General features: G+C 41.6%; 1 protein-coding gene across 1 annotated transcript in view; it reads left to right on the top strand.

The window, feature by feature from the left end:
- LOC143033784 (uncharacterized) overlaps positions 1–21,514 on the top strand; it is a 126,247-nt gene that overhangs the window by 44,769 nt on the left and 59,964 nt on the right. The window contains exon 2 of the mRNA XM_076199276.1: positions 14,040–14,130. Coding sequence (XP_076055391.1) covers positions 14,058–14,130 — 73 coding nt within the window. The 5' untranslated portion in view covers positions 14,040–14,057. The remainder of the gene's footprint in view (positions 1–14,039; positions 14,131–21,514) is intronic.

Raw genomic sequence — 21,514 nt, 5'->3', positions numbered from 1 at the left:
CACGGTAGGATGCCACTCTTGCAGTGACTTCTGGAGGAAGCTGATGTAATATCACACAATGACGTCATCTAGTCACTATAGGTCCGAGGTGAGAAATATTCGAGGGGCCATGGCTCAGAGTGGATGAAGCCCTTCCTAGCTTCACTGCCGCGGCCAGGATTCGAATCCCCGTGCGTTACCAGACGCACGCTTTACCTACCGAGCCATGGCGGGCCTCCCTTTGACATTACGTAGAAGAAAAGTACAGAGTGAAAGATCACAAGTCCCGTCACTGCCCTGCCCCATTAGTCGTCTTTACGACACGCAGTGGAAACACTGTCGCGGCAAAATGTTTCCCTACTTACCATATGGGGAGCAGGAAAATTTTAAATCTATGAAGTGTACAGGTTAAGTAGAAGTTCAAGGGAACAGCAGTGCGTATAAGTATAATTATTCCTTTATGTGTAGATTTTAAATATGGACAAATGATGTGTGGCTCAGGTCCGTAGGAGTGCCCTCCAAACAGCTCCTAAAGTTTTGGATACATGTTACCAGCCAGTACGCACGGGATACGAGAGGCAATATGTGTAACCCTTTCGCTACATGGGTCCGACGGGAATTACTGAAACAAGTCTAACGACGGCAGACAGAATGAAAGAAGAAGAAGAAGAAGAAGAAAAAAAAAAGTGTCGGAAGGGTTAGTTGCGTTGTTGGTGTGGCAGGTGAAGAGACCGAAAATATTCTGCCGCATACATCCTTGGCCTAATTTCGGCACCCCTTGCCTCTCCGATTTTATATCTCCTCCTCTTCCCCTTCCCCATCCTCCTCTTTCCCTCTTCCCCCACTTTCCCGGGCCGCCTCCCCCTCCTCCACCTCTTCCTCTTCCTCCCCCTCCTCGACACTGACCCGTGTCCCACACGCAGCCAGACGCGTTTTCTTTGCGACCCTTCTCTCGCTGCAGAGCCTCTTGTTTTCAGGGGCTTCTGACACACCTCGCCATTGAGGTGGCGGCGGCAGCAGCAACAGCTTAAGCAGCCTCGCCCGAATCGTCCTCAGAGTCGCTCAACCTCCTGTGGGGACCTCGTTGGCGTAGCAAGGGCCCTTTGAGTCTGAGGTTCGGTTTCCCAGTCGAAGGGAACAGAAGTACTGAGGGTGACCGTGTTGAGCGAATTGAACGTTAGGCACGATTCTTGACACTCGATTATTGATAGCCATTTTAATTAAAGGGACGCTCAGTTGCCGAGTTGGGCAGCCGCACGCACGCACACACATCGGACCATATATGAGCTCAGAGCTCTTATCTGGGAAGGTAATAGCTGTCGATCGTTAGTCCAACACGTTATCCAATATGATAGTGGTGAATCTCTCACACTCGCGTCTTTAGATGCTGCAGTCATTGTCTCGAATCCCTTTCTCCACATGTCAGGCGCCTGTTGCTGTTCGTTTTTTCCTGGAGACCTGGGTTGTCGCTGCACATTTTTGTCTTGTGTTTTTCCTGGCGGCGGCTCTTGTTTGCCGAAGGAGGGTCACGTACGGCTGAAGAAGCTCTCACCTCGTGGCAGTCGAAGGAGAATGGCGAGTGACGCCAGATCGACACGGAAGAGGTCGAGACGTCGTTGCTACCGAAAGGGATTGATTCCAACGGAATTGAATCAGTTAGCTTGAGGACAGCCAGTAATAAATAAGGACCGGAAGAGGTTAATCGCAGCCGCCGAATGGAAATGAATAACATTCCCAGATGGCCGTCACAAGTTTCAAGTACAGCTGGTGTGCAAGAGATGGAGATAAGCCACCTCATAGCTACCGGGTTGCCTCGGGGGTTAAGTACCATGGCGGTTTCTACAATAAGAGAATGGCGTCCAATATGGAAGGGGTTAGCTCATGTACACGCGCGCGCGCACACACACACGCGCGCGCACACACACACGCACACACACACACACACACACACACACACACACACTTCATTACAGTGAGTAGATCATAAAAGGGAATATACTACATTTATGAAAAAAAAAATCTCGTGATAAGGGATGGAAGGGCTTTAAGAGGTTCATTATCACCATCAGTTCGGACCATAGGCCAGGGTTGTTTCACCCACGCTAGCGTCCATCTTCATGGTCTCCCATCGAGACAACCCTGTTAGATCAACAACCTCATCAGCATCATGCGCTCGCCCATCACTGAGCCCAAAGAGGAGAGACCAGGATTTGGGTGTAGATATTTACCCAATAGTCGTAGGGGTCACGTGAAAGTATACGCATCCACCACCTTGACTCTAGAGAAGAGTCGCGGACCGTGCAGTTGCGGCCCAGGCGGTAGTTGCTAGACTCGGGGCGTGCCTGACCCAAAGATTCAAGTCAAGCAGCCCAGCCGATTTGCCTTTCCGACTTAAGAGGGGACACAGTGCAAATACAGAATTGGGACATCACTTAGTTACCAGAACTCCCAGTTCCAGCTCCTGCAGGGATGTCACGCAAACACGAGTTAGTGACCCATACCGGAGTTGGATGGCCATTGATTCAGAGTTCATATGATCCTTTGGTTCTCCTTGTTCCATTTTGGTGTCGAACACGCCCTCCTCAATGGTGGGTGATCAGTAGGTGGGTCTGTTTATAAGCCGACAATCCGACCATGTATCAGGTATCGCTGGGTTACACGGTACCCGTAGGACAGCTGCCTCGCCTGACAGGTTAATGATCATCACTGAGGAGCAAACGCCAGAGAACGCCTCGGATCATTGTAACGCCCATTCTCCACGGTCTCTCCCAGTGAACTCCCGTGTAACTCCCCTTCCCACTCTGAACAACAACTGTTATCGGGATCAACATCAGGGAAACATGCCCACATAACTGGAGTTGACAATCACGAATTCTGCTGCTGGTGGTAACAGACGACTTAGTCTTACAATATAGTCTCTGGTTTGATACCCCATCATTTTCCGGAGAATCACGGGGTTTTGAGAATTCGTGAGACTAAATTGAGAAATACTAAATGTCCAAAGCGTGTTAAGAAATATTTTCCATACATAGCATAGGAGACATAATTCATTGATTTAGATCGAAATGTGATAGTTGGATAAAAAAAAGGAAATATGACAAGTTGGAACCAGGTTTTAATTTGTTGTCAGGTATGATCATTGTAATCTAAGAAGCGGTACCCCACGAGCGTTGCACCTTTCCTGTATACTGCTGTGAGGTAAGATATATCAAGAAGTGTGTGTCTCAGGAAGCGCTGAGTAACTGCGGCCGAAACCGTCACCTTTGCCCCATGTGCATGGACTGTTGGGGCAGATAAGTCCCTGCTGAGAATCTGAGAGAAGTGCTGTATTCGAACCCATAATTAAGCAAATACGAGACCTGCACGCTTCCCATTGCGCCATCAGTGCACGTGAAGGCCCTCGCAGTACTATTACCTACAGAGCGGACCATACTGCATACCAACTCTGAGCTGTCAACCAAGAGGGTAATAGCAGTCGATCACGAGCCCAACACATGATCCAGTGCCATGGTGAAGCGCGCGCGCGCACACACACACGCACACGTATAATCGTTATTCCCCACACGTACACACACACGCACACACACACATGTATTATATATATATATATATATATATATATATATATATATATATATATATATATATCGCATGAAAACCACAGTTGGAGCAAAAAAAAGACCGGGGACAGGGAATCTATATATTTCGATTGCAAGCTGCAATCCTCTTCAGTAGATACTGGAATCTCGTAGTACTGTATTTACTGAAGTGGACTGCAATCGAAAAATTATAGATTCCGTCTTCAGTCTTTTTAGCTCCAACTGTGGTTTTCACGTAATCGACAAATGTGGTATTACATTTTCATCAGTGATATATATATATATATATATATATATATATATACATATATATATATATATATGTATATATATATATATATATATATATATATATATCGCTATAACCCCCCCCCCCTTGCACACACGCACATAATAGCTAACCCCATCGTACCGCGTTCGCCAGTACTTGTGATTTACGACCGTAATCACAAAGCATGTGGACTGGACATCCCATTTCACCAAAGTTACAGTACACCAAACTAATAGGAGGGATGCTTCATTGGCAGTGGAGCGAGAGCCATGGGCCCGATAACGCACTTGATTGTCGTCATATATATATAATGACTTTGTGTGGCCGTGGTTCAGTAAGTTGTGTATGAATGATTGTGACGTTTCTCCGGACACCATTTGTGTGTTGATTAGCAAATGGAGTGTGTATGGGTTCATATATAGTGGACAGGTGGCATTTAATGAAGAGGTGTATATTCGTTGTGGATGTCAGTTTTGTGGTGTTGACTGGACTCGTTTGTTTTGCAGTATGGTGGGGGCGTTTCATGCGTCTCAATCAGTGCGTGCGTCCGCTGCGATGCGGAAGAGTAGCAGCTGGTGGCTGCGGTGATGTGGTTGGAAGGAAGGAAATGATATGTAGTAAAGAATGCCCTTAATTCGCATCGTTACGATGACATTCTGTGCAACACGGGGCGATGGCACTCGTCCTAAATACTTATGTGGGGAGATGGGTGCTAGAGCTAGCACAACATTCTTGTGCCTAAGAGAGTATTGTGGAGTGGGAAGATAAAGGATTGCGTATTGACAAAGTGGGAGTGGAGCGAGGCCGAAGACTTGCAGCATTGTGGGTGGCGAGAGGACTGGGACAGAAGTGGAGCCCCTCGAGGTGAAAGCGGGAGAGTGGTAGAGGGGGCGTGAGCACAGCGATGGAGTATGGGGTGTTGTATGTTCTGGGTTAGGGAGGGGGGGTGGACAACGAGGGTAAGGCGGCGGTGAGAAGTAGCGGTGGTGGTGGCGGTGGTGGTTGAGGCATCAGTGAGATCATGGAGGATGGGGGCGGGAGGCAGTGGAGTAAGGCAAGAGGAACTAAGAATTTTGTGAGGGTGGAGGAGGAGAGGGCAAGGTGGGAAGGCCGAAGGGAACGGGAGGGGTGAGGAGGTAGTAAAGTGTGGTAGCGTCCGTTGGCAGGCTAGCTAGCAGGAGTGGATGGAATGGAGGTGGGGAGTGAGAGAGGCAAGAGGATGGGAAGAAAGAGTTCGCTGACGAAACATAATGGCCAATGGTTGGTAGGGAAATGATGGGGGACCGCGGAAGAGTTGAAGGGATCATGCTGAAAAGGTCCAAGAGCAGAAGTAGTAGAGGAGAATTGAGCAGTCTTTTACCGAAGTGGATGAGGTGGAAAATATTAGTTTGGTTGTATAGACTGAAGAGTTAGGTGTGGATATTTCTGGAGTGAAGAGAGGTTGATGGATGATGGTCGAAGTAATTGGGTTTTCCTTTATTTGTAACAAGAGAGCCAATTGTTCAACAATGGGGAGAAACGTTTGTTGTTTCCCGCAACTTTACGTTGAATGTTACATACTCCAGAGAACGAAGCAGAAAGCAAGGGGAAAGGACGGACAGTAATACTGTGATGGTTTTCACTACAACCTGGACGGGCTGAGGAAACCCTGTTGCTAACCTGAAATCCTGTAGTACTCTATTTATATAAGTGTGTGTGTGTATATGCAAGAGTAAGCGCTTTGCTTCGTTTAATTTTCTTTTCCCTGTGTCACTCTTGCATGACAAGTTTCTTATTAGCACGTGGCATGGGAGGGACACGGTATACCCAGGCCGTGCATTACGTCTCCCGTGTTCAGCTATTTTTTTATTTTTTTATTTTAATCATTTTATTACGCTCCAAGAGCGGCAAGCCTAGTACATATCAAATTAACTATTTACACAAGAATCGTGACTCACAGGACACACTGTTCGACTGAGGCGGCAATTTGTAGACAAGTACAAATTTCCAGAGGTTGGGACACAGTGGTGGAGGACATGGTGATGCAATCAGGGACAACAACAGCATGTATAAAACAGCAGTGTTGATAATATCACAGTCAACAGTATATACAAATGTATGAACAATATTACAGTTATGATATAAGGGACACTGACATATTGAAACAGTCGTGGACAAGATCATACATCAGAATTATTACGTCGTTAACAACGATACTTAGCACCCACCGAAGTGTGGGTGACGTAAGAGCAGTGTTTCAAAATGGTCGTCGGCAAGCAAGTATTTACATACATCAATGACAGACCCTCTATGGGGAATTAAATCTGTTAATGCAGGGCATTCAAGGCAATAATGCTGAAGGTTGTTTGCATTGGGCAAGTCCGGGTTCAGCTGTAAGCAATACAAACAACTTGTGCTCCGTATCCCATGACACCCTAAACAGTCCTAGGAATAGGGTCAGAACGTCAGACAATAAGCCTTCCTTTTCGAGTCTGATATTTACATAGATAATATATATATATATATATATATATATATATATATATATATATATATATATATATATATATATATAACAAATAATGCCATTGTCAGAGCAGAATAATAGATTAGAAACGGTAGGCGCTAACTGCAGTCTATCTTCAAAACCCTAGGACAGCGATTCCCAAACTATGGGTCGCGAAGTGTTCAAGAATGGGTCGCGAGACCTTGTTAGAAAAAAAAATTACCATTGTATTTTCATTTCATTGTGTTTTCAATAAAAGAAGACTTTCGAAATTGCTTTTTGGTGCTTGGGTCGCCACATCTTCACCAGATCTGGATTTGGTTCACGGCCAAAAAATGTTTGGGAACCACTGCCCTAGGAAGAGTTCGTGCACAAACAAACAAATAAACAAACAGAGGCTACTACTTTATTACAGTATATATATATATATATATATATATATATATATATAAATATATATAAATATAATATATATGACCATGATAAAGATAAAATGTAGAATTTTTTTTTTTTTGGGGGGGGAATAGGGTGCAACTAGTCAAGAATTAACTTGAAAATAGACCGTTGTCTTGTCTTCTTTTTCCACATTCTTCAACTTGTCATAGTGTCTCAGCATGTATACATGGCTGAGTGTATTAAGTTACTGTCCATTTATTATGTATCGGCAAGGTTTATGGCATCTCGGTATCCAAATATGCTTCCATCAAGCTACATACTCCTGTTAGTCTCAATTTGGTTTGCAAGGAATTAAAATGGAAATGAGATGAATATCTGTGTACTGGGGGCCATTCAGTATACATCACAACGAACACCACAGTCAGGTGAAAGAAATAGTTGAGTAAATGAAACTATATATTTCGATTGCTAACTGTCATCCTCTTCAATAGTACAAAATGGAAGGAGGATGATGTCTTAAATAGCAACCTCTTACAAAGGGAAGGGAACTGGGAAAAGAATAGATGTCACTACCCCAACCTTAATGTGACTTGAGGATGACATGAGGTTGGGTCATGGGGAGGTGATGAATAATCCTGTTATATCTGGGGTCCACTGACCCTTGGAAATATTCATTGTGGCAGGGCAAATATTCAATTAAAGTGGATTCCACCATTTTCCTTCTGAACCCACAACCTGATTTATGAATAAGATTGGATTTATCCCAGTCCATCCGGTGATTAAATTTGTTCACGTGTTGAAACCCGGCTGAACTTTCTTGACCATACTTAATTGACCTCTTGTGTTCATTCAGTCTTGTCCTTAGGTCTCTTCCCATCTGGCCATGTATGAAAGGTTACAATCTTTACATGGAAGGGAGGAAACACCTGGGATATGATCTCTCAACCTCTGGTGAACAATAACTTTTTTATTAATGGTAGTAGGATAATACTAAATTAAATTTACCTTCTCTTTGGGAAGAAATTGGATGAGAAGGTTGAGAGATCATATCCCAGGTGTATGTGTGTGTGTGTGTGTGTGTGTGTAGATATATATATATATATATATATATATATGTGTGTGTGTGTGTGTGTGTATGTGTACAACACTGAATGGATCCCAGTGACTAGAGATACATTTTTACCAGCCACAATAAACTTTAATTCTAAGCCATCAACATCGGAAGAACCGTGGAGGCACATGCAGAAATTGAAATGTGGTACGCCTGAGGACTCGAACCTACGGCAAGCACGTGACCAGTGCTAGTAGTGACTTAGACCATTACACCATCAAGAGAGATATATATGTGTGTGTATTATATTTATATATAATGTGTGTCTGTGTGTGTGTGTGTATGTATGTATTATACTAATAACCCACTTTTGGAGAAGAATGGGCGAGAGTTAAAAGATCCGTATATTTCGATCACTATTTGTGATCCACTTCAGCATATGTGATTACAGATTGGAGAAAAGCATGTATATATACAAAAATGTGTGTGTGTATATGTATGTGTAAATATATGTGTGTATATATATACATAATACACGAATATACATTTATATATATATATATATAATACAAAGGAAGACCATGCCAATAGGAGACCTTTTGGTCCATAACTAGGTCAGTTGCAAAATATCAAAAATGAGTAAATAAATAATAAGATGAATAGAATGATAAAGTGGTAATTTATAAAAAGTAAACATAATAAATGAATAATGAAATTAAATAAAAGGCAGGTATTACAGCATATTATTTGGATGTTTATGTAAATGAATCTTAAAACTGAACAATACTACAGACCATGTAATGAATCCTCAGTTGTTAATGGAATTATTTTTACTAATTTCTGCAGCTTCGATACATTTTCTCATTTTCTTGTTGAGTCCTTGGGCAAGTGGTTCTTAACCTTTTTCAGTGCCCATACCCCTTGATATCTTAGAAGAAAAAAAATGTATACCCTCATCCAATATAAATACAATACAAACATATGAAGAGGATTAGTGATACAAACCTTGCTTAGAAGTTGTTATATATATATATATATATATTCAGTTACTGAACAAAGGTATGCTTTTATTTCAAATGAAAAGTGTCAATTAGTAGGGTACAATGAATGCACATTATAACAGTAATTGAGTATTACTGCATAGTGCACACCAACACACTTTTAGTATCTTTTTTGTTGTTACTTTTCATTAATGATGATGTTCGAACGAGGTTCTTTCTTTGAAAGTGCCAGATGCATGTCATCACTTGCATCCATGATTACATATATATAATTATGTTGTAGTAGCTGGCCAAAATGGTTAGATCAGGGAAACACGAACAAGCGTATCTCATATCACAAAAATGGTGGTGTTCAGTGAGACTAATTTCTCCTATTGATGACTATTATTTGCGTTATTATTTTAATTCTAAATTATAGTGTTGGGTGTACAGGTGTGGGAGGCTGGACTTGGTTAAAAATTACCGACCTCTATGAGCGTTCTGGTCGTAGGTTTAGCTTAGATTGTAGATTGGCAAGGGTGCCTCAAGATTCACAATGCATGAACTCTAGACAAGACTAGACTAACTTCTCGAGAACTTTGACAGTTAAACCCTACCACTTAAACTTTAAACTGAAAAACTTGGACTGCAAGACAAGACTGATTTTTACTCTGCTGCTGGCCCACATGAAACCTCTGAACGGGATAGGCCAAATATGATTGGCTAATTACATTCTGTTTACTAGAGACTGACCAGTGGGACATATGCCTCTTCGTAAACACCCTTATTCACTTGGTCAGCACTGCATCATATTGTTCATTAAGAAAACCTGACCTCTTCAAGAATGAAATGGTGTTTATGGCTCGAAAAGGGGCCACGCGCGCGATGCGATGATAAAAGCTAGTATCGACTAGTGTCACACTTTCTAGTATCAGCCAGTGATGTTGCCGTCGTAGGCCTTATGATACGGAGCTGCTTAGTGTAGGCCTTATGGTCTCTTGTAGTCTCCTTCATTCTTATGTAAACCAATCACCACATTTGTGTATATATTTTGATCTCATAGTAAATATACAGTACCATTGCACTAGCTATCATATCTTGTACCCATAAGTTTAAGGTCCCCCCCCCCCTGGTGGGGTGTGTGTGTGTACAGGTACCTCAGTTTTTTTTGTTTTTGTTTTTTAGGTGTCCTGTTTTGTCTGTGTTATAAACGAGTTGCTGGTTCTGTATGATCTGACGTCATTTTTGTGTTGTGTCCGTTTTGTGATCCCTTGTCCACTCCATAGTATGACTATTCTTTGTCCTATGCTTGTAATTATCACATGGTCTCTTCCAGCGGCATGAGTAGCAATCAACGATTGGAGGAGCCTGTCCTCTAGATGTAGTTTACCTTGGAAAAGACCAGTGTCAAAATGTCGGTAATAAAACTCAGATATTTTTGGGTTCCCAATTCCCCTGTCCTCAAATTTGTTATGAGGAATAATGATCATTATATATATATATATATATATATATATATATATATATATATATATATATATATATATACACAACATATTCCTACCTCGCCCCGCTAGATTTCTCCTGCCCCCCCACCCCTCTTTCTGCTTTTCTCTCTTTCCATCTCCCACTTCTTTTTTAATTGTGTGTGTGTGTGGACACCAAAAACTATTATTTCAGCGAAAGCTAAATGAGCTATCAAACATTAAAATCTATTAATAAGAACTTAGTCATATATACTTGTGCCCACAGGAGAGTCCAGCGTATATACTGTATGTTGCTTAGTCTTGGCGAGGTTACTTTTCGGAAATAATGTGATAGCATCCACAGTATACATATATGTTAGTTTTCCATATCAGTGATAATACAATTAGGTCTATTTATATAAATGTTATACAAAGTTTAGGTTTTTATGTAACATAGAAAGTTCGAACTTGCAGAGCCTCTTTTAGGCTATACTAAGATTTTTCTGAATATCATTATATACCATAATACAGTATTTGTATTCAGTTCATCGCTTAGTTCACTCGCCAATCTCTTTGAACACGGTGAACAATTCAATCGGTTACAATTAACGCATTATATATGGAACACTTTAGTTTTACATTACAGTTGCTATAAGGGTAATATGTATTGTGCATTTCACACATTGAACAAGTTGGATTGTAAGACTGCATGACAAATGAATGGCCTCAATAGCGAGCCCAGCCACAACGGGCGTCAATCTCGTTTAGGCCACGTCTCAAGGCAAGAAGGACATTACCTGTCCGAGCCGGATCGGGCGAGGCGACGCGGCTGTAACAGTTATAAGTTCAGGCGATCGTGGATGAAGTTGTGGAGATTGCTCTCTGTAGAAGTGTCGTGGTTTTATGTAGATGGTTAAAGAAGTCCGTAATGCTGACGGCGCTTCAGGTTGCTATGGGGGGCGGAAGTAGTGGCAGGAAGTGATATGATAATCATGAGTCACACGTTCAAATCGAACGACTCTTTTCACAGAATCGGGTGAATCGAGTCATCGTGTACTTGTTCACTTGGTGTTTGTTTATGTCTTTACATTGTACTTGTGTCGGCGGTTCGGAGTGGTATGTAAATTATGCATACTTGTATCACTCGTGTGAACACCACTCATACCAGCAGTTGATGACAGGCTACGGGTTCCCATCTCGAGACTCGAGTTTTGGAATCAGGTAGTGAGTATCACGAGTGAGTCGGAGTGACTAGCAATAGAAGTCGACAGATTCAGGCCGCGCTGGGCAAATTCCGTGGGGTCCGGCTCACCGACTGGCCGCTCTGGGCCGATTCGATGGGCCTCGGACAAGGCCAGCTCACCACTTTGCACTCACAAATTGGAGAGGGATTTTAAGGAAATTTTGGTAGATGTAAAATTCTTTGCTAGTTTCACAAATGCATTTCTTATCGGTATCATTGGATAGCTATTTTGAGCCCCCATAAATGAATACTGCAAATTAATAGTAGCAAATCACATTGGTTCCCGCTGTAAAAATAGCTTTTATCACTAGCACTGTACTGTGGAAATACTTAAAATAAACAAAAATGTCTGTAAGGGTGAGATTAAAATATTTTCAAGTCACAATTGATAGCCAGAAATCAGTCTTTATTATTAGATTTATATATCATGGGGTACTCCCAATACTGAATTCATTTCTTTGTTTAGATTCTGTAAAAAAAAAAAAAATGCAAGTGCTGTTATTAGAGATGGTAAATTTTTGTACTAGTTTTTCCTTGCGTTTTTTCAATATCAGTATTATTCATGTTGCATCAGTATTATTTTATATTATTATAACCATTGTTATATATTTAATACCTGGTACTATTATTTTTACCATTCTATACATAATGAGTTATGTCAACGATTTTTATTTTAAATACTTATTATAATAAAAAAATTCTGTTCTTAGTTATATTACTATGTCTTCCAATGTATGTTTTCTTATTTAAGAGAACCACAATGGAAATAAGTTTCGTGTGCCATGTTATCCCCGTAAATTTTATACATCGTATTTTTGTGTATATTTATTTGCTAATAAAACCAAACCAAACTAAACGTTAGTAGCGATTATATATATATCATTTTTTCTGGGGATGGAGTGGATATTAACCTGAAATCTCTCATATTTAATGTCACAGTTCATAACTTAATCACCAAGGTTCGCACTCCTTGTGTTCCTCATTCTGTATATTCCTTGCTGTTGATGTTCCTTATGCAGGGGTGCTGCTTCAACAAATCTATAGAATATTGGGGTTAGCAGATGTGACCATGGCGGAGTGTGGTACAATACAGACATGTAAGAATTGAGTCACTTTCAAATCGAACGACTCTTTTTCACTGAATTGGGCGAATTGAGTCATCGTTTCCATAACTCGTTCACTTGATGGTTGTTTACATTCTTGCTTTGTATGCCTGTGGTTCGCAATGGTATGTAAATTATGTATGTCATCACGTACTACTTGGTACTCGTGTGAACAGGGGTACTAGTATACACCACTCATACCACAGGATTATTGGCTGTTCATTCACCAGCAGTTGATGACAGGCTACGGGTTCCAGCCTCGAAACTCGAGTTACGGAATTGGGTAGTGAGTTCCACGAGTGCCTCGGAGTGACTAGCAGTGGAGGTCGACTGATTCAGGCCGCGCTGGGCAAATTCCGTGGGGTCCGGCTCACCGACTCAGGCCACTGCGTGCCGATTCGATGGGCCCCGGACAAGGCCCAGCTCACCAATCGGCACTCAGATTGAAGAGGGATTTTAAGGAAAAACATGTTAATATAAAGTTCTGCTAGTCTCACAAATACAGCTCATTGGATAGCAAATTAATAGTAACGCCAGTAACGATTTTTTTCTGCGCGGGGGTGGGAGCGGTGGAGAATAGCTTAACCAAAAATCTCTCATGTTTGTTACGGTTCAGAATAACTCGTATCATCAAGGCTCGTACTCCTAATGTTCCTCATCCTATATTCTTTATAGGAGGATGCTGCTTCAATAAATCTAAAAATAATTGGGCGCTTCACAACTTGGGCTAGCAAATGTGACCATGACGGAGAGCGTTATATGCACACACACCTTGGACAAAGACTGAGGCGGTACTGAAGATTAGCTATCTGAGCTGGCACAACTACCCGGCCCACTGCAACACGCATCCACGCAGGCTACTTACTCGGTGAATCGAGTGACTGAAGTATCCGATTCTCTTCAGTGAATCACTCATAAGAATTCTAGTCACTAAAAACAAGGCTGAGGCAGTACTGACGCTGGCACAGCTACCTGCACACTGGCTACCGACTTGATGAACCGATTCTCTTAAGTGAATCACTCATAAGAACTCTAGTTATTAAGAAAGAATCTAGTTTTCCATCACTAGTGACCGGTGGGTGGGTGGCGGGGCTTAGCCGCGTCGTTCTACCTTCCAGTTCAAATCGCGGGCGTTGAGTCTTTCCCAACGGCCCATGAAGCGAGCGTGGTTGTGGACTTCGTTCCTCTCTCCCTCCCTCCCCGTTCCCTCCGGCCTGTACAGAGGATGGGAATGCGAACGAGATGCTGCTGCTGTAAACTTCTCGTGCTCCTCTCATTGCTCAAGCTAAATATCCCCATCGATTGTTTAATTTTACAATCATTTGATGCTACTTCACGGTTGTATGTTGGGGCTTTTCATCAATTAAGATTATAATTTGGCGTCTCGTGTTCTTGTATCGGTAAGATAAGGCTGTTGTTGTTTTGTGCCTCGTAACATATTTATGTTTTTGTTTTTTGTTTTTCAGAAGTAGTGATGGGGCACAATGAATGGCGAGCCGAATCCCAGCCCGCAAGTGCCCGTCACCACCCTAGCGGGCATCGCAAGTCTCAGCCAGTGTGAGTATAAGTTAGCGATCGCATTTGGGACGCAAACAGAACAGTTGAAAAATGGGTAAGCCTAATCTCGGGCAAGTCAATGCGCTACAATGGTAAGCAAAGTCGAGGCGTTGCGTCTTCCAGCAATTCTTGTCTCGCCATGCTCTTTTTACCATCCTATTTCTGAACTGGAGTCCTTTCAATCGGATGCAGAAAAAAAAATGTAACAAGCACAATTATAAGGTAAACCCATCACCCTGATCTTTCTTGCTAGAAATTCACTGATCCCAGGTAACCATCAGCAGCCACTGGATTGGCCCATATGTCACTCAGTAAGAAATATTATCTGCAGGTGGGTAGGGTGGGACAGTAAAATGAGGTATTTGCTGTCTTCTGTGTGGTGGTTATATCTGGGCAGTTTTGTCTGTGGCCAGGCCTATTCTGCATTGGTATCGTTATATTGCCTGAACCAGTTCACAATAGTGGGAGCAACCCAAGGAAAAATATCATCAAAACATCAATTATTATTGAACACTTCTCCAAAACAATTTATAAACCCACATCTCCAGAAAACAAGAATATAACTAGACATGAAAAAATCACACCAGTTATAGGTTACCCCCTCCTCACCTTAAAAAAATAAAATAAAATAAAATAAAATAAATAAAAAAATAATAATGTGGAAGGAGAAGTAAAATGGAAACACTCCTATGCAGGAGGCCCAGATATAATATCAAACATCAATGATAAACAGCTCAACCCACACATCAAAGATCTGGCATTGAAAATCAACAAGAAAAATACATACAAAATTCAAAAGCAGTCATGGCCTTTGGACAACTGAAGGAAACTCAAATCAGTCTACAAACACTTCTTGAAGATCACACTCATCTTTGGTTCCTAGCAATTGAGAAAACATAAACACTGTACAAACTGTAGATGATGCACCAGTGAGTGAGAACAATAACAGTGTACCAAAAAACAACCCCAACAGAACATCTACATTCTGAAATCAAAGCACTACCCATAGAACACCACATGAAAATGGTAAATGCACAGTTCTATACAAGACCCCTCTTCCTTACCTGTCTCATTACAGCTAGCAGAAGAAAGCAGGGATTAGGGCCAGTGGCAGGGTTAGCTCCCAATTCTTGGGTTTGGGGGGTGGTCCTATAATAAAGATGCCTCTGCACCTGGACCACACACACACACACCAACAACACAATATACAGTCTGTAAAGGATTTGTGTGGAAAATGCTATTTCAGTTGCCATGGTGTTCCTTAGGGGAAAGGGACTGCTCAGCCAGGCAGTCTAGGGAATGACAACAACTGAAAAAAGCATCCTTCTTGAATATCTACAGTCTATCACTTTCACCACACAACACATCCAAACAAAAACATTTTGACACACAGATCACAAAACATGCACTCCAAGACCAACCAACCACTCTATTCCATGAAACCCAGACACTAACCCCCACAAAAAATCCATTCCAAGATAACCAAGAACCACACTAGCTCAACTGCATTCTACCGTCCAGCACTAAGACAGTACTAACACAGAATAGGCCTGGCTACAGAAATAAACTGCCCCTGATACAGCCATCCAAAAATATATGCATACACATATCACAGAACAATCATTCCAAGACTGGCCATCAAACCCTCTATTCCATGAAACCCAGACATTAGCAAGAACCACTAGCATGACTGCATTCAGGCCACTATACAACACTAAGATAATACCAATACAGATTAGGCCTAGCTACAGAAACAAACTGCCCTATTCCAGCTACCTATTGAATAACCTTTCCTGTTGAGCTGCATTTTCTAGGTATGTTAATTGAGATGTCTTCGTATAGTTTCTTAATTTCTGTCTGTCTGTAGAATACTAATTTTTACATTATTATACCCAATTAATGTTTCTGAAAGAGAAGTGTAAATGTGCTAAGCCTTCCCATAACCGAGTTTGAATAATCAATTGCCAATTATCTTCAGGGATATATAATTAACAAGCCAATTTTTCTCACTGAAGTAAAACATTTCTGTTTCTTGTTCTGAGAATTGAGGTAAAAGTTTTACATATTTAGAAATATCTAACAGCTCCTCACAAACTATGGGGTTTCCACCAACAATCTTAACTTCTGCTACTTACTTTTTTATTCTAACTGTACTACTTTATACCTTTGAATTTCACCTCAATTGCTACTCTCCTTTACCTTTTGAAATAGAACTTCCCTTCAAATATTTCCCAACAAATCCTTCAAAAACATTGTTCTAACCAGAATTGAAGTATGGGAGTTGTCCAAGATGAACAAAACAAGAAGAAATATCTTTGGTAGAACTATACCTTTTTTAGGATTGTTCCCTTTGGGGCTACATGTATCAGGATTCCTAGTCCTATCCCCATCATGTTAGGGTAAGAAATGAATCAATAGACAGAGTGGGGAAGTATGGAGTTCCGGGAAAAAATTGTAGTGGAGAGTTGATGGTGGAGATGTCTTGAAAGAGAATTGATGATAGCAAATACAGTGTTTAGGAAGAAAGTCAAGCATAAGTACACATGGGAGAAGGTGGTGGATGGAAGGGTGGCAGATAGAGCTTTAATTGACTATATAGTGGTAACCAGGAGTACAGTAGGAAGAATTAAGGATGTACATGTTCTAAGGGGGGAGAGTGTGGGAATATCAGATAATTTTTTTGGTGGAAGGTAAGTTGAGAGTGGAGGATAGATGGAGGAAGAGGAAAAGGGCAGAAGGTAGGGAGGTACTTAGAGTGAACTGCTTAAATGAGAAAGAAAAGGAGTATAAGAAAAAGCTGAGAGAGGAGTGGGAGGGAGTGAAGAATAGAGTAGAACTAGGAGTGGAGGAGGAATGGGGATGGTTCAAGGAGGGAGTCAAGGTGTGCAAAGTTGGTGTGTAGAACAAGGAGAATGGGAGGAAATAGAAGGAAGGTTAGCGAGTGGTGGGATGAGGAAGCAAAGAAGGGTGTAGAAGAGAAGGAGGCTTTCATAGATTGGTTACAAATTAGGACTAGGGAATAGTATGAAAGGTACAAAGTAAAGAGAAGAGAAGTAAAGCATAAGATAAAGGAGGCAAAGAGGAGAGCAGATGTGAAATGGGGTAAGAGTATGACAGAAATTTTTGAAAGTAATAAAATGTTTTGAAAAGAAATTAAAAGAGGAAGATGAGGCAAATCAAGTAGAGAAAAGATAAAAGGTGCAGATGGAGAGATGATAATGGAAGAGAAGGCAGTAAGAGGAAGGTGGGCAGAATATTTTAGGGAGCTGCTAAATGTGAAGGAGGATAGGGAGGGAAAGGTAGTTGCAGTGGAAGTGCTAAGAAAATGACTGTGATGAGTGAGGAAAATGGAGGAGAAATAAGGAAAGAAGTGAAGGCAGCTGTTCAGATGATGAGAGCAGGTAAGGCACCTGGGTTGGATGGATGCCATGCAGAATGTCTGAAAAAAGGAGGTACAGTTATGGTGGACTGGTTTGTGAGGTTATTTAATGTTTGTTTAAGAGAGGGTAGAGTGCCAGAGGACTGGAGGAGTGCCTGTATCATTCCACTTTACAAGGGAAAGGGGGACAAATGTGAGTGTAGTAGTTTCAGAGGGATCACCTTGTAATGTGTAGTTGGGAAGGCTTATGGGAGGGTCTTCATTGAGAGGATTAGGAGAGAAGAGAGAGAGTAATTGGTGAGGAACAGTGTGGTTTTAGGACAGGTAGGGGTTGTGTAGATCAGATTTTTGTGATAAGACATATGTGAGAAAGCTATAGGAAAAGGTAAGGATGTTTTTTGGGCTTTTATAGATCTGGAAAAGGCTTATGACAGAGTAGACAGGAAGGCACTGTGGGAGGTTATGTAGATATATGGGATAGGAGGAAGGCTGTTAAGAGCAGTCAAGAGTTTTTACGTGAGTAGTAGAGCTTGTTAGGATTAGAAATAAAGAGAGTGAATGGTTTGAGGTAAAGGTGGGACTTCATCAGGGATGTGTTATGTTACCCTGGCTGTTCAATTTATACATGGATGAGGTGGTGTGAGAGGTGAATGCAAGGGTAGTGGGTCAGGGATAGGAGATGATTAAAGAAAATGGAAAAAAGTGGGAGATAAGCCAGTTGTTTGTGGACAACACTACACATGTAGCAGGATCAGAGGAGGGAATGAGTAAGTTAGTGACAGAGTTTGGGAAGGTGTGTGAAAGAAGGAAGTTGAAGATAAATGTGGGTAAAAGTAAGGTGATGAGATGTACAAGGGGAGAGTGACAGCAGGCTGGAAGTGAGTATTAAGGGAGAGTGGAGGAAGTGGATAGTTTTAGATACTTGGGTGCAAATGTGGCAGAAAAGGGAAGAGTGGGGGTGAAGGTGGAATGTAGATTGAGAGAAGCGAATAAATGCCTTGGTGGATTAAAAAGTGTAATGAGTAGTAGACATTTGGGAATGGATGCTAAGAGGAGATTGTATGAAGGAGTATTTGTGCTGACAGCACTGTACGGGGCAGAAACATGGAACATAAGAGAGGAAGAGATAAGGAGTTTAGTGTGTTTGAGATGAGGTGCCTGAGAAATATGATAGGGGTTACTAGGCTAGATAGAGTGAGAATTGAGAGAGAACAGGAATGGAAAGGGAGTTGGGAGATAGGGTTGATGAAAGAGTATTGAGATGGTTTGGACACATGGAAAGACTGAGTGAAGAAAGATTAGTAAAAGAGGTGTGGAAGGCTGAGTTAGGAGTGAACTTGAGGGGTCGTCCTAGGATGAGATGGATGGGGTAAAAGGGGCATTGGGAAAGAGGGGAATGTCTGTTGAGGAAGGATGGGAGAGGACAGAAGATAAGGGTGAATGGGGAAGGGTTTTGTATGGATGCTGCTGTGATGCATGAGGGAGAGTGAATGGGGGATGGGGTGAGGGAGTATGTGTGAGAAATAAACTGATGCAGCCCGAGGGGATTTCTCCCTCTCTTCTCCTTTTCTGCATGAGAGGATGGAGAGGGGGGGTTGCTGAATTAATGAAGCGGCCTTGCTGTGGACGTGCTGTGTCTTCTGACCCAGGGCAATGGACAAGATGCAGGGATGACCCGTCATCCAGGAGGTGCCAAGATAAGAGGGAGGGTAGAGGGGAGTGGAATATGTACAGGATGGAATGGGTGGGAGTGGTTTCAATGCCTTGTCTTTTGGGTACCTCCCATGTGAGTAGTGGAAAAAACCTTTGGTATATGTTTGTATATCTTTGAGCATGGCCAAGAAAACTTTCTTTGGGAAGAACACAAAAGAATTTTTTTTTTTTAGTAAAAACCTTGTTCTCCCATACTATAAAAACTGCCGAACCTCCTCATATTCTAAAACTGTTTGGTATAAATGTTTCATTCAAGAATAGCAATACAATCAGGAACTTACTCAACCAAAATTCACTTGGATGTAGTGGAGGCCATGTGCATAAATTACGACAAATATTATGTTGGTCAAACTGGAAAAAACTTTGGAGTGCAGGAAGAAACAACAAATGTATAGCATTAGGACAAGTCAAGAGTCCAACACAACCATTGCATTGATTGAAACAACTCATGGAGGATTATTACAAATATCACTTGTTGATAGGAACATCATTGAATCTAGCAGCTTACTATTAATAATGACTTGAATGTGAATCCTGGGATGTATAAGCTAGATAAATTTATCATTAGGAAAATTGTCAAATCTTTAATGAACACTGACTTAATGCAAGGTGTGAGGTCACATCAGGACATTACATTTTCTGCATAAACTTCACATGTCAAAAGTCAGGTCATGACATTTCCTTCCCCATCCCTCTTGTTCTGTGTATGTACTTGACTTAAGGACGCTGGTCAGTGTCAGACACTTTTCCCACTGAAAATCATGCTCATTATTGTTGTCATTTTGACCAAGTTTTATTGAAGTTTGTCAATAGATACTGTATTTACACAATGACAACCTTATTTTATTGTGCAAAAAATAATATTCAAGCCATTACTAATCCCCAACTATTTGGACTAACATTTTTTTAAAGAAAGTATTGGCCATGGTTGTAATTACCAGCATACACAACATGTGTAGGTTCAGTGGTTATTTTTTTACAACACATTTATCCCCACAGAAAAAAAATTAACATAAATCCTAGAAATTTTAATATTCAACATATGATAAACTACAGTATGTTCAGAATATAGAACAAATTGTCAGCTTAAAAAAAAAAGTCATGCAAATAGACCAGATTAGTAGTACTTTTAATGACATTATTTTAAGGAAGAAATGTATATAGAGAAGAGATGGGCTTCAAAATTTATCATGAGTTTAGACTGCAGACATTATTTTAATAAGACAATTGTTGTTTGCTGACAACACTGCGCTTGTAGCAGGATCAGAGGAGGGATTGAGAAAGTTAATGATAGAGTTTGGGAAGGTGTTTCCACCCCATACAGTGCTGTCAGCACAATCACTCCTTCATACAGTCAACTCTTAGTAGACATTTGGGAATGGATGCTAAGAGGAGATTGTATGAAGGAGTGATTGTGCCGACAGCACTGTATGGTGCAGAAACATGGAACATAAGGAGGAGTTTGAATGTGTTTGAGATGAAGTGCCTGAGAAATATGATGGGGTTATTAGGCTGGATAGAGTGAGAAATGAGGAGACTGGGGGTAGAAAGGGAGTTGAGAGATAGGATTGATGTAAGGGTATTGGGATGGTTTGGACACATTGAAAGAATGAGTGAAGAAAGATTAGTAAAAGGTGTGGAAGGAGTGAACATGAGGGGACAACAAAGGATGAGATGGATGGGGTAAAAGGTGCATTAGGAAAGAGGGGAATGTCTGTTGAGGAAGGATGGGAGAGGACAGAAGATAGGGGTGAATGGAGAATGGTTGTGTATAGATGATGCATGAGGGGGGAGTGGGTGGGGGGATGGGGGTGAGGGAGTATATGTGAAAAATAAGTTGACACAGCCTGAAGGAATTTCTCCCCATCTTCCCCATTTCTGCATGAGGGGATTGAGAGAGAGGCTCGCTGATTTAATGAAGCAGCCTTGCTGTGGATGTGCTGTGCCTTGTGACACTGCTTCTGACCCCGGGCAGATGGGCGAGATGTAGGGATGACCATGACCCGTCATTCAGGAGAAATGTAGGGATGACCATGACCCGTCATTCAGGAGAAGCCAAGATAAGAGGGAGGGAAGGGGGTGGATGGGTGTGGAGTATGTGGTGATGGAATGGGTGTGGAGTGGATTTTATGCCGCCCCCCCTCCTCCCTCCTTCTTCTTCTTCTTCTTCTTCTTCTTCTTCTTCTTCTTCTTCTTCTTCTTCTTCTTCTTCTTCTTCTTCTTCTTCTTCTTCTTCTTCTTCTTCTTCTTCTTCTTCTTCTTCTTCTTCTTCTTCTTCTTCTTCTTCTTCTT

Source organism: Oratosquilla oratoria, chromosome 16, assembly GCF_046742065.1.
Source record: "Oratosquilla oratoria isolate Oo_2021 chromosome 16, ASM4674206v1, whole genome shotgun sequence".
Lineage (NCBI taxonomy): Eukaryota > Metazoa > Arthropoda > Malacostraca > Stomatopoda > Squillidae > Oratosquilla > Oratosquilla oratoria.
Note: the sequence above shows the minus strand (reverse complement) of the source record. Positions and strands in the feature narration are given on the sequence as shown.